The sequence below is a fragment of the Epithele typhae genome (genome assembly GCF_022376455.1).
Source record: "Epithele typhae strain CBS 203.58 chromosome Unknown BXZ73scaffold_120, whole genome shotgun sequence".
In the NCBI taxonomy this organism is placed as follows: Eukaryota; Fungi; Basidiomycota; class Agaricomycetes; order Polyporales; family Epitheliaceae; genus Epithele; species Epithele typhae.
In genome coordinates, this window is record NW_025954311.1 from 12,588 (window position 1) to 25,182 (window position 12,595).

Below are 12,595 nucleotides of genomic sequence, written 5' to 3' on the forward strand. Positions count from 1 at the left end.
GCATCGCTCTCGTCGTCGTCTCGGCGCCGTTTGGAAACGGGTGTCCCGTATCGAACCCAGTGTTGGACCCGTTTCCGAGCTTCATCTAGCGGATCTTCCTGCCGGGCTGAGAGGGCTGAGACGTTGTAGGGGCTACAGCTTTCAACTCGCTGTCCTATCGCACGATCACTTCATGCTCACCTTGACCCGGTTTCCCCTTCCTCTGGACGTTATCAAATGCCCTCTGCAGAACGTCCAGCCTGTGGTTGCTTCCCATCTCATTCACGCCTGGCCCCAAACTCACCCAGTAAGCTTCATCCTTCTCGCCATGCGTTCGGCCATCCCCACCCCAACGATCTCTGGCGCCCTTCAAGAAGAAATCTGCGTCCGCGACGTGAGTCAAAAACAGGTTGGCTGTCCGAGCTCACAGACTGACCTGAGGTTGATTCCGGGGTCATGCGTACGTCTCCGTAAACCATCTGGTTTCCATAACCTTCAAAGGTCTTGAGAAAGTCGTTCAGGTCGCAAGTGTCGGGCGCACTCGCAAACAGTCCCTGCATCACATCGCTTTTTAGCGCACTTGCCGGATTGTGTCCAACCTATGCCATTCGATTTTAGTTGCACGGAGCGTTCCGGTGGCCCAGATACCTACCTGGTTTTTTCCGAGTTGAATAGTCATTCCGTGTGACGGCGCCCTGGAAATGCGGATGGAAGATGACGGAGAGGGAGGGGTGTCCGGCTCTGCATGCAGGCGACCAGCGTAGGCAGTCCCGTCTCACGTGACTTATCATCCCGGACCATCATGTCAGAACCCACAACGGTGCCGTCATCGCAACAAGAACCATCATAAACTTATGCGCGCGGCTCCCGACGCACGAGGCGGGCCTAATACAAGTCCAGCAGTACTTCGCATTGTGCGCATAACTGGGGGCTTGAGTCGGCACACCGTCCCTCCCGGTCAGCGGAAGGCGCACCGGCCCCCAGTCGAGGTACAATAAGCATAAACATCGCAATAATCTCGAGTTCTCCCCTCTCCCCGTCAAACCGCCAGCGTTCTGTTCATTTCGACCTCCCTGGCACCTGTCAGCGGGGTTTTGGTTCGAATGGATTTTGCGCTCACCGCTAATCACCCTTGTTGTACCTCCGAATCCATCTGCTCGTCCCCGTCCGTCTCCTGGCCATCGCGACGACGTTTTGCGCCTCGAACATGACCCTGGACGTCACTCTCCTCGTCCTTGCGGCGGCGTTTCCCTGGGTCCGTGCCATAGGTGATCATATCATCGATTTTCTTCTGTAGCTCGTCGTCGTCTTCCTTATCTTATGACAGTGTCACCGCCCATGCACCGATGGAACCAGCCAGAATCGCTACTCACCCTGCTGCTTCCTCACGTTCTTGTTGATCTTGTACCAGATGGGGTCTTTGACGTCCTTTTTGACCCGGCGACGTCTCTTTTGGATGCCATCGGCAAGCTTCACGGCCGTCATCCACTCTTTAGCTGTCTGGTAGTGGCCGTAGGCATGCGTCGCGGTCTGTGCATCCGATCGAGGTTTCAGGTGATAGTTGCCGTCCAAAATGGCGACAGGGGTTTGCTCCTGCTCCTATAAGGGCCGTTAGAGTCACTCGCGACGGAGACGCCGCCGCGTGTGGCGCCGTGGCGGCAGGCACTGCGTGGACCAAAGCGAAGAAATGCAGGCTCACCTGCATCTTTTCGACGGATTCGGCGTGCGAGGGTGAGGAGTTTGGGGGGGGCAGTTGACGAAAAGGCGCGAGCCTCCGAGCCGACTTGGGAGCTGCAGGCGCCCCGACCTCAATTTTCGCGCGGTCTTGACTCACCACCATGTCATTGCGCCTCGAACACTGCGCATGCGACGCCCGAAGTACGAGCACTGACGGCTCTTCATACGGATCCATGCACCCTAGAAGCGCCATACGTATATCTACTGGTCTCCCACCCTCGCACCGACGCGCACGTACGCGAGCACTCCTTGTCCCCTTTGAGTCCCATTACATTACTATGTATGTACGCACCCGACGAGTATTGAGCAGTCAGCCATCTTGTCCAGGGTATACGGCAGCGCACTCACTCTACGCGCCGTCGCCGATGTATCCTCTAAGCCTCCTCTTCACGCTCTCACGCATGATGCGTGCTACCTCCTGCCGTGCATGTCGCTCCTTCTTATGCTCTCGTCTGCGTTCACGCTCCATCTTCCGTTCCTCGTGCTCTTTCTGCCTTTCGAGTAGACGCGCCTGAACAGCCTCGTTCTCGGCGTGTTCCATCTTCCTGTGCCGCTCGATTGCCTGCAGCTCAGCATCGGTAGGTCCCGTTTGCACCGGGAACCAGGAGCATCCCATTTGGCCGGGACGGTCGTGCTACTGAACGCAATGAGGCCCGGGGTCAAGACAGAGGATATAGCACTCACGATGAACATCCAAGCACCGCCGGTGTACCTCCTAACGTTGACTTTCTCCTCGACGTGCGTCCAGGTAGTTAGAACGGTGCCGCATTTCGGGCACTGGTCGGGACGCGGAGGCTTGCGATGCTCAGAGCCTGCTTCGCACAGGCGGTGCATTTCATCGCTGTACTTGATGATCAGGTCTTTCAGACGTTCATCCGTGGTCCGGTCGGGCAGGGGGTCCGGTGGGTGCCCGGGTCGATGATAGTCGCGAAGTAGGGCATCTGGGGGTAGGGCGGTCATGGCGGTCAGAGAGAGCCAGCGGTCGATCTCCTTGCTCGTATCAATCACCTTTCCCGCGGTCCTAATCCCCCGTGCCCCAGCGTGCGCTACGCACCTCCCTGCACACCGCCGCACCGCCGTCGGTGTCCGGTTTTCAGGCCTCCAAAACCCCGAAGGCTCGATGCTCTACTTCAAGGCTACAGTTGTCGACATGCGTGTCTCTTCCGACCCAAGTGGACACCGTGTACGGGCCGACTCGTTCCCACTACCGCACCAGTTCGAAGTCGCCGGCTCCCGCGTCCCTGTGTACTCTCCTCCTCCTATGCAAGTTTACACTAACAAGTGATATATATCACGACCTCCGTGCACCTGTTCATTTCACTCGTCTCCGCTGTCCGAGTCCGATTCTTCCTCCGAGCCCTCTTCTTCGTCCAAGTCCGATTCTTCCTCTGACGTCGATTCTTCCTCCGATTGCGTCTCTTTCATCTCTTTCTCGTCTTCCGTTTCGTAGTCATCTTCTCCTATCCCGATCGCCTTTCCTTAACTTGAGCATCGTCGTCCTTTCATATGAGGATGGAACGTACCTTGTCGTACTTGATACCCTCGAATGCCGACTTCGCGTTCTCATAGAGTCGTTTGAGGTCATACTTGCGACTGCATGACGTGTTTTAGCATATATCCCTGAACGGTGACGCGCACTCACCGTCTGTAGAAGACCGCCTCCCCCTCCCTGCCGTCCTCCTTGGGAGCCGCATCGGCGGCGTCAGCTATACGTTCCATTGTATCCATCTGGTATCCCAGCATAGCAAGCATTCGATACATCTCTTCGCGGCGAAGGTACACCTCCTCATGCCACCGCGCCGCGGACGCTCGGCATCTGAACCAGTGGATCTTGAACTCTGCATCGAAGTTAGATCTGCGTCCTCGAAAGCGCGTTGTGACTCACTGGCCAAGACGTAATCTCGCTGCACGTCGTTCTTGATACTAAATATCCACTGCACATCGCCCCAGATCCAGCTAGGCGTCTTGTGAGTGGCCCCCGCCTTCCGCTGGTCTTGATGGATCGCCCAGTCCTCCCCGTCCTCAGGTGTGATGTCGATGGAGCGTTGCAGTTGATCATCTTCGCTCATGCCCAAGCGCACGAGCAACTTCTGGTACCGCTCGAAGTACTCCTTCTCTTTGAGAACGCGTTGCGTGAGTGGCACCTTCTGGTGCACGTCCTGGGTTCTCTTCCTCGTGGCCGGTTTCTGGGTCGCGATCAGCTTCCAGGACACCTGGCTCGCTACGAGTACGCGATACTCATCGAGTGTGTCTCGAGCTTGACCTTCGCGCATCCGCCTCTCCACTGCGACAGCTGCCTTCATCGTCGGATCGGATCGTATCGACGAGTGATAGCTGGAGGGGAGGGGGACCGACACCGCTTCGATCTCCTTGATCCAACGTTTGACGGAGCCGCTTTTGATGGAGCTCGTGTCGACGGGTGCAGGCGCGACGGATTCCTCTTCAGCCATGGGATAACAGGTATCGGCTTGTGGCGCGTTCGATCGCAACCGTTCGCAGGCGGCCTTGAAGATGGGCGTGATGTGGAGGTCATACGTCCTCTGAGCGTTCTCCGCTTCGATGAGGAAGCTCTCGTAGTCTCTCTTGCGCGCCTTGAACTGGCTGGGCTTCGTGTAATCAAACACCGACAGACTGGTTATGAGATCTCGCCTATTCCCCATTGTTCAGCGCGCGCCACGCAGAACAGGTACCAGACCGACGTGCCTTTCATCCTCCAGCCTGATCATGGCGTCGATGGCCCCGGCCATCCGCATCACTTCGCTGTTGTCAACGTCCTTCATGCCCTCGATCTCCTTGTCCTTCCCTTCTCGGAGTCGTTCCGACGTGCCATCGAAGGAGGCGTCTGTGGACGCGTTCAGTCACTGGACTGAGATCAGGCATGGCGCTTACCCTCTGCTACCTTCATGACGAAGGGGTTGTTGATCGTCTTCTTGTCCAACATCGGGTTGACGATCTCCGACAACCATTGCATCTCCTCAGCCATCCATTCCTTCAGCAACTTCGGTTTCTTCTTCCTCACACTTTTCTCCAGCTTCTTCAGATACGACTTGTCTTCCTTGTAGCGCGCGGCGGCCATCTTGTGGAGACGCACGAGCTCTTTGGCTGAGAATATCCTTTTCAGTGACGACGGCTGCGTAGACGAGCAACGGCTAGCACTTACCCATGCGATTGATCTTCGCAATGTTGAAGATCTCTATGATGCGGGTTAACGTGTCCATCCGTAGCCCAGGCCCCATCTCCTTGGCACGAGCGGAACTGGGGTTCAGATGCCCCCACCCAGGCTCGCAGTTCTCGCCGTAGCTTCGCCCTGTTCCGGAGCGAAGATTGCCGTTGTAGAGCGTTTGACAGTCTTGTTGGTGGGCTCGGAGGTGAAAGTCCCCTATGTTCACGACGATGGATGGCAATACAGTGACGGCACCGATGGACAGCATCTGGCCAGCGTACTTCATCATGGCAGCAAGGCGACCGGGCAGCTTCTTGACGAACTGGCAGCCTACGTCGTACCAGACATTCCATCCCTTGAGGCCAAGGAACGGCTTGCCGGCCGACATCAAGGCGTAATCCACCATGGCGAAACTGGAACGCCCTCAACGACCCTCTCGCATGGTTGACAAATGCACTCACCGCTCGCCCTTCTCCAAGTTCAACACGCTCCCGCCCGCAAAAAGTCCGTGTCGACAAACACCAGCAATCAGACCCGAAACTTGACCCGTGTATCCGGAGTACCCGGTCGCTTTGAAGCTATGACAGTCCGACGCCTGCGAGCCCCGTCAGATCCTGACGTGTATGTGGCAAACGGCTCCTGCGCACCTCTATGTCGTTTTTCCCGACCCGTTGGAGATGAAGATTGAGCCCTACGTTGCACACGAAGTAGGCCGCCGAGCGGTACAGGCTGAAATCCTTGCTATCCATGGCTTTCATGCGTGTATGCTGACGAAAATTGCCGTCGAGAGTGATGAACCATTCGTCCAAGTACCTGCGTGCACTTTAGCATGGTCCCGCTGCTCGTCATGGACTCGCACGCACTTATAGATGACGTTGCGAGTGACCCAGCCAGGCCGCATGTTCTTACCGGGGTGAGGACACAGCGGACAAAGGGTCGCCAAGGCGTTGCGTTCCAGGACCTCAGTGGCCTCACCCTTCTCGTTGAAAGCCGGTGGCTTCACGCCATGGTGCAGACAGCTATCGGCGAACGCGTAGTGGCGCATGCTCTCCAACAACTCCCGCACGCGACTCTGTCCAGGATGTGGGTGTGCAGTCGGAAGCAAGGGCCGAGTAAGTGCTCACCTTCTGTTTCTGCGGGGTCGCCGAGTCCGTCAGGCGCTTCAAAACCTCCCACTCGTCGTGCATGCTCGTTTGGGCGGTAGTCAGGTGGGCGTCCAAGTATCGCAAGGCGTTGATCGTGTACAGCGTTCGAGGACTTGCATCCGTCCACGTCCCAGGCCACACTCCAAACAGCACGGCGATGCCTTGTTTGTACACCTCCTTATGATTCTTATGCGTTCCGCACCTACAAAGGAGAAGGTCGGTGCCATAAAGCTGGAGCCGTGTAAAGGACACTCACCAGCAATAGCGCACGTCCATCTTGACCGTGCCGTGCTCGTGAACGAGGGTGATGCGCGTCGGGATCTCAGTAAACCAACCGCATGGTCTACCATCGCAATGTCCGAGCACAGGGGTCTGCTTTGTCGCAGCCTTGAGGGTGCTTGGGATCCAGGTCTTGTCGTTCTTTGACCATTTTGCTATCGAGTGGGTGAGTACGAACCGATGCGTCAGCCACATGCACGACTGGCAGTAGTTGGGGTGGCCCAGGCACGTTTCGCATTTGTATCGCTGGTCGAGATCTTCTGGGAGTTGACTCGGACGCTTGAGCATCTGACAACCCCAGCACTCGTCGGTCGACAACGCCGGCCTGTGGCGAGCGAGCATGGCGCTGACCGCTCCACGAGCGTTCTGTTCGAAGGTTGCAGTGCGAACATTTGGGGCCTGGCGTTATTCAGAGAGGTTTCTCGCTTATAAACATATCACGCACTCACGATGGTGTGGTTGGCCTTCGCTGGCGCTCGCCCTGGTTTGTTCCCTGAAGTCGGCGCGGGCGTAACGTCCGACACGGTCGTGGTTGTCGCAGGGTTAGTGACCGGGACAGGTTCGCGGGCCTTTTGAGGAGAGGAGGCTGCCATCTGAAGGGCGTTCATCGATGAGTTGGTCGGCGAGGCAGCGGTCGTTCGGGGTTCAAGGCCGGGCGCTGTGGATGTGGTAGAGGTCGGATGCAAGGACGGAACATGGGGAAGGGAGGAGGGGTGTTTCGTCGACGTCTTCTTCGGGGTGGATGGGCCAGCAACCTTCGGACGTTTGTGAACGACTATGTCGGCCCCCGATTTATCGCGCCCATCGGAACGCTCCGCGAAAGATAAATCGTCGTCCGAGCATCTTCTTTTTCGCGCACGGGCCATGGAAGGATGAGAATGTGAGGTGGGTGCGTTCGGTCGAAGGATATCACAGGGCGAAAGTGCGTGAGGGCCTCAGACCAGAGGGCTCGTCGATGCGCGCTATCGGATCGATTCCAGTATCAGGTCGTTTCGAACTGATCGCGTGGCAGCTCGCAATAGATCGATCATTGCATCGGATACATGATATTGCTAAACTATGGCGTATACATTTCTGGACTTCCCCTGATCGTTCATCGGAGGGGTCATTAGGGTTCATTATGGACTTTACTGCGCCAAACTCCGGAATGACGCGATGCGACATGAACGTGTCGGCGGAGGCAGGCGCATTCATTCTAAGACATACAGGTGGCGTCTGGTTGAATCAACAACGCAGATGCGCACTCTGTCGGGGCATACATCGGGAAACGCGTGAGAAAAGAACCCGCCGTTCACCTCGACGTCGTCGTGGCACTGTTGAAGTCGTTAGGCGCGGAATCTCAGTGGTGGGAATGTCCGAGGTCACGTGAGACTCACGCGTCCCGACAGGCGCCCTACGATTCCGAACAACGTCACTGCTCGTTACCTGTGCAGCTGCACTCGTTCCTCAGCATTCTCTGAGGTGAGTGACTCCCTTTTGTCTTTCGTGGCCTGAAGATGCGATGCCGAGCTCCATGCTGGGATGCATCTAGGGCCGGGCCGTGCGTCTCCAGGTCAAACTGGATGTTCATCGCCCTTCTCGCCTAAAAACGCCACGATACGAGACGAGCGCCACGCTGGTCTAGGTCGTCGGTGTGGACGTGCACCTCCAGCTTATGGCTGGACGAGGGCCGTCCAGCGAGTTTTCTTTCTTCCGAACCGAGTTCGGGGAGCTCACGCGTCCGCCACGGATCTCATTTCAGCCTGAAACATGACCACCCCGCCTTATGATGATGGCCCCCGCCCAAACGATCAACCCATGGATCGGCTCCTCCACACCAGTCAATCCAGTGCGCCCTCTGTTGAGCAGCACGGTCCTCCGGTCCTCCGCCTCACCGTGAACCAATGGGGCCCATGTAAGCGCCTCCTCCGTGAAACGCATACAACGATGCTTATTCCATGCAGGTCCTATCGTCACGTCACCCTTCGAGGCCAAGACGGCTTCCAGCGACGGGTTCTCCTCCATGGCGGTGACCACACCAAACCAAGACTGGGTTCCTGCTCACCCTGTGGAGCGTACGGTCGTCCGCACGTACCAAGACGGCCTTTGGGGCGAACACGAGTATTCACGATGGCCCCAGCCTCTCGTGCGCAACATGTGGCACATCTCCTGCATACCCTCACCCCGCAGTCCACAACCAGAGGTACCCCCCGTTCTCTGGCATTCTCTGCTCGCGTCCCGCGATTGGAACGAAGACCCTTCCGTTGGTGTTCCTGGGCTGGGCTTTCTGGACGCGGTTCTGCGCAACAACCTCCAGCGGGGAGCGCTGTACGCCACAACGGCGTACCAACAATCAACCGGGCCTTCCTCTCGGTTTCGATCGTACGGAGATCAGCTCTGTCTCGTGATCGTGCAATGCGTGGACCGGATGAATCGGTTGCCGTCATACGCTCCTGTCGCCGTCGCCGTCGGCGCGCACATCCAGCGGGTCGGCCTCGAGCTCCTCGGACTTCGCACTTACATCAGCCAGGTCCTGACCCGAATCGATTCCACCCAAGACTTCAGCACATCGGTCCTCCCCGTCCTTGGCGTCTTCGCGCGCGACGGCGCCACTGTGCAGCTGGCGACTAGAATCGGCCTGCCAGTTTGGTTCTTACAGCCGATTACGCGCCAGCTCAAAGTATGGAAGATTGTCGCCGCGACGTCTGCTTACTTCCTCTCCGCGAAGGAGACCGACCCTCCGATGCGACATCACCCCGACGAACTTGGAGCGGTGGCGAACCTTACCAGCAGCTGGGTATCCAACATGGTGTTCGCTGTGAGCGGACAGCTCTGCACCAGTCGCTTGCCTCCTATGGCTCAAGATGCCTCGGCAGAGGCCACCCAGCGGCCCCTCAAGTCTAGGCGCATCGAACTCACAGAGATCGCCTCACAAGGTAGCCCCGGTCCAAGCGTCGATGGCCCTAAGAGGAAGAAGAGGAGAAGCGGGAAGCGATCGAAGTCGCAGACGTCCACGGCAGTCTCAACATTGGCGGAGGCCGCTTCCGGAGAGACCGCTTCGGGCGCCGCGCTATCGCCCGAAGAGCGGCATCCCTCCCGATGTTTCGCACCTCCCGCTTTCGTAACAGTCCCCGAGCCCTGGGAGGCTGCGTTGCGCGCGGTTAGCCCTCTCGCGCAACCTCGACAATCCGTACATTATTTCTTTCCACCTCCCTTCCTCCTGGACTCCGTGTCCGATGTCGCACGTGCCCCTTCTGATATCGACGGCTCTCGCGTTCGAAACGACACCAAAGTCCACCAATACCTCCATAATGCGGTGCGCATCCGAGACTTCTGCAAGCTCCGACTGCTTGATCCGGCCGTGTCTGGGGAGCCCCTCACCATCGCAGAGTGGCGCGCCGCGTTATGGGGAGTTTATGAGGTCAAGCAGGCCCCTGTCGACGGCTCCGATCGGCGACTCAAGCGCAAGATCGAGGACAAGAACGGCGTCGCGCGACTCTTTGGCCAGGGTGCGGCCCTCAACTCCTACAGCGCGGCGGCGGAGGACAACCTGCAGGGCCTCGTCGTCACTGCTGAGGTCGCCGCGACTGACGTTCGCGTTTGTCGTTTCCTCATGTGGGAGTGTCACGAGGTCAACTTCCGCTGTGAACTGAACGCACTAGACTGTGCCCTCGTCCCGCGGGGCGGCATGTCGGTGATGGAACGATGGGGAAGGGAGTCCTTCATCTCCGGTGTGTGGGGCAAAGACGCGTTGATCGCGAGCGTCATTCCGGCGCCCTGGCAGGACCCTTTCCTGTGGCCCTCCTCGCGCAACGAAGAATGGCAGCACGCAATTCCTCACTTACGAAGGTTCCTCGCAGTCGTGTCGCAATGGCCAGGTTGTAGTGAAGAACTGCGCTCGATGCGGAAGGTGGAGGTTTGGGGTCCCGAAGAGATCGACTTCGTTCAGCGTGAGGTGGCTCTCCTGTACGTTTCGCAGTTCTCCTCTCGCTTCGGTCGTCTCCCCATACCCCCAATACTATACCATGGACTGTAGACTGCTGTCGGTGGGTGTAATGACTAGCAATACATGGCGTTGACGGAGTGATGACGGTCACGTGCGGCCAGCGAGGCCTTTCGACTTGCCAAAATCAACGCGCGTCGCGTGGCTGCTATCACCCACCGCCCTCATCCTCTTCGCCTAGCCCCCCATGGGTAAAACCACGACGTCCCTCCCGAAGACGTGAAAGAAGAAATCTGGTGGTGCCCGAGGACGTGAGCCCAAGGTTGGGAACGCTATCCAAAACTGGGTCCAGGCGGCGTTGGCGGCGGCGGACATCGTCGAGCTCCTGAAGGCCCCGCCCAATGCGACTGTTGAAGCCCGAAAATATTTCGAAGACACTCCCCGCAAGAAGCTCCCAATCCTCCAAGCGATCGCCCGGTTGCTGTTCCAACGTTACGTCAAGGAGCACGGAGAGCCCCCGACGTATGCCGGGGAAGCCCCTGTCGACGAAACGCCGGGCGTCGGCCAGGACGCCACGTCCGCGCCTCGCGCCACCAAACCGGACGTTTGGACGGTATGTGACCCGCCCGAGCATCTGTTCCCGCACTGACGCCACCCCAGTATATCTACAATCGGGCCCGCCGAAGCAGAGGCACCGTCGACAAAATCTCTGGACCCCCGCTTCCCCCAGCCTTTCCTGGTCTACAAGCTCGCAAATCTCGTCGACGTACCGGTGAAGATGTCTGGATGAAGATCCAACGGGCCAGAATCGCCGCCGGGGAACCGCGACGCGTCGTTCTGGGCGCATTTGCGTACGAAGAACTCAGCGAGGACGGTGAGGGCAGCGAGGACGGCGAGGGTAGCGAGGACGGCGAGGGTAGCGAGGGCAGCGAAGACGGACTGGGGAGCGAAGAAGGAGCAGGGGAAGACGGCGAGGTGGACACCAACGACGTCAACCTCGCCCAGAAGTCTTCCAGCCGACGCGGTAAGGATACTCGTGCACTTTCTAAGCTGTGGAAAAGCTTCACCGACGAGGAGCGTGCGCCATACGAGGAGATGGCCGCTCTGGAAGAGGATCTGAAGCAGGTGGATAGTGCGGACAACCAAAGCGAAGAAGAGCGAGTCCGGTGAGACTGTGCCCCTGTCGTCTAAAGAACTGACCGCCAATCTAAGTCAAGGAACGCTCAATTGCTTCGAGATTATCTGGACCAGGTCGTCGACAACGTGTACAGAAAGACACGCTACCACATGTCCATTGCGGTCTGCGGCTTACCGCCAAATGGCAAGCCCGATATCTTTTGGTGAGTGGCAGCGTTCACTTTAAAAGAAAACGCTGACCCGTAATGAAAGGACCGAAAGCGGAGCGAACAGGCGTGGGGAAACCCTTTGGTCGTTCATCAAGTCCTACTCAGGTATGACCGAGAAGGAACTCAAACATGCCTACGCCGCATGGCTTCTTAGCGCTCATGACGGTACAGTTGTGGTCTCTATCGCTCGTCAACCGTCTCTAATATATACCGCAGTGGTCGTAAGAGAAGGGGAGGCTCCGGAAGGCCCAACGGATGAGGGTGGAACTGAGATCCAGACCTCCTCCGTGGACCTCTCGAGGGACGATATCGTTGACTGGATCCGAACCAATGGCGTCGGGGTGAACGGTGCGTTGTATCCGTTGATCTGTGACGGCGGATGCCTGACACGGTCCGCAGGCAACGCGACGGTTTATCGGGACAGCCCTGTGCGTTTGGATACGGGTGAGTCCCTAGTTTTTCACGCGCAGAAGCGCTCTCATCGCCCTGGCCCTAGCTGCCACCACTGGACTGTATACCATTGCCGAGGAAGCAGAACGTACGTGACCCACTTGACCCACCCTACCCCACCCTCATACGCCAGTGCAGCATGGACAATGGCGCCTGAGGCCTTCCATGAGAGACTCTCTAGAGCGCTGGCGCTTGTTGCCCACCTGCTTCCACGCCGTGATCCAGCGACGATGGGGACCACCAGCGCTGACTCTTCCGCAGTGACTTTCGAAGCCGCGACCGCAGAAGACAACCTCGCGCGCATCGACGACACCGCGCGCGCTCAAGACCTCCTGTGCGCCCAAGACGACATCGCGCGCGCCGACGGCATCGCGCCCCAGGAAGATAACCCCGCGCGCGTCGACGAGAACCACGCGATCGTCAACGAAGGAACCTCTCCGGAATCAAGTAGTGCTCCGAAGGCTCGAAAAGCGGGCAGACCCCCGAAGCCGCGAAAGGCGGGCAGACCCCCGAAGTCGGCGAACCCCACGCCCGTTGAGTCGAACGCCCAGCACGTCGAGGCGAACCCCGACCT

At 58.3% G+C, this 12,595-nt stretch overlaps 3 protein-coding genes across 3 annotated transcripts; 1 reads left to right on the forward strand and 2 right to left on the reverse strand.

Annotated features, from left to right (window-relative positions):
• Nucleotides 1-1,105: 1,105 nt before the first annotated feature.
• On the reverse strand, nucleotides 1,106-2,676 carry BXZ73DRAFT_107680 (uncharacterized protein; the record flags this gene model as incomplete). Its single annotated transcript, XM_048016977.1, has 4 exons — nucleotides 1,106-1,296; nucleotides 1,353-1,578; nucleotides 2,132-2,350; nucleotides 2,401-2,676. The coding sequence occupies 4 exons, from the start codon at nucleotides 2,674-2,676 to the stop codon at nucleotides 1,106-1,108; spliced, it is 912 nt and encodes a 303-aa protein (XP_047871641.1).
• A 678-nt stretch (nucleotides 2,677-3,354) lies between these two features.
• On the reverse strand, nucleotides 3,355-6,591 carry BXZ73DRAFT_56636 (uncharacterized protein; the record flags this gene model as incomplete). The annotated part of the gene is made up of 9 exons (XM_048021494.1): nucleotides 3,355-3,554; nucleotides 3,602-4,360; nucleotides 4,606-4,818; nucleotides 4,877-5,292; nucleotides 5,341-5,474; nucleotides 5,527-5,692; nucleotides 5,743-5,951; nucleotides 6,004-6,226; nucleotides 6,281-6,591. 9 exons carry the CDS (start codon nucleotides 6,589-6,591, stop codon nucleotides 3,355-3,357), a joined length of 2,631 nt encoding a protein of 876 aa, XP_047871642.1.
• Nucleotides 6,592-8,305: 1,714 nt separating this feature from the next.
• On the forward strand, nucleotides 8,306-10,318 carry BXZ73DRAFT_56620 (uncharacterized protein; the record flags this gene model as incomplete). Its single annotated transcript, XM_048021493.1, has 3 exons — nucleotides 8,306-9,227; nucleotides 9,303-9,527; nucleotides 9,576-10,318. 3 exons carry the CDS (start codon nucleotides 8,306-8,308, stop codon nucleotides 10,316-10,318), a joined length of 1,890 nt encoding a protein of 629 aa, XP_047871643.1.
• Between the last annotated feature and the right edge of the window lie 2,277 nt (nucleotides 10,319-12,595).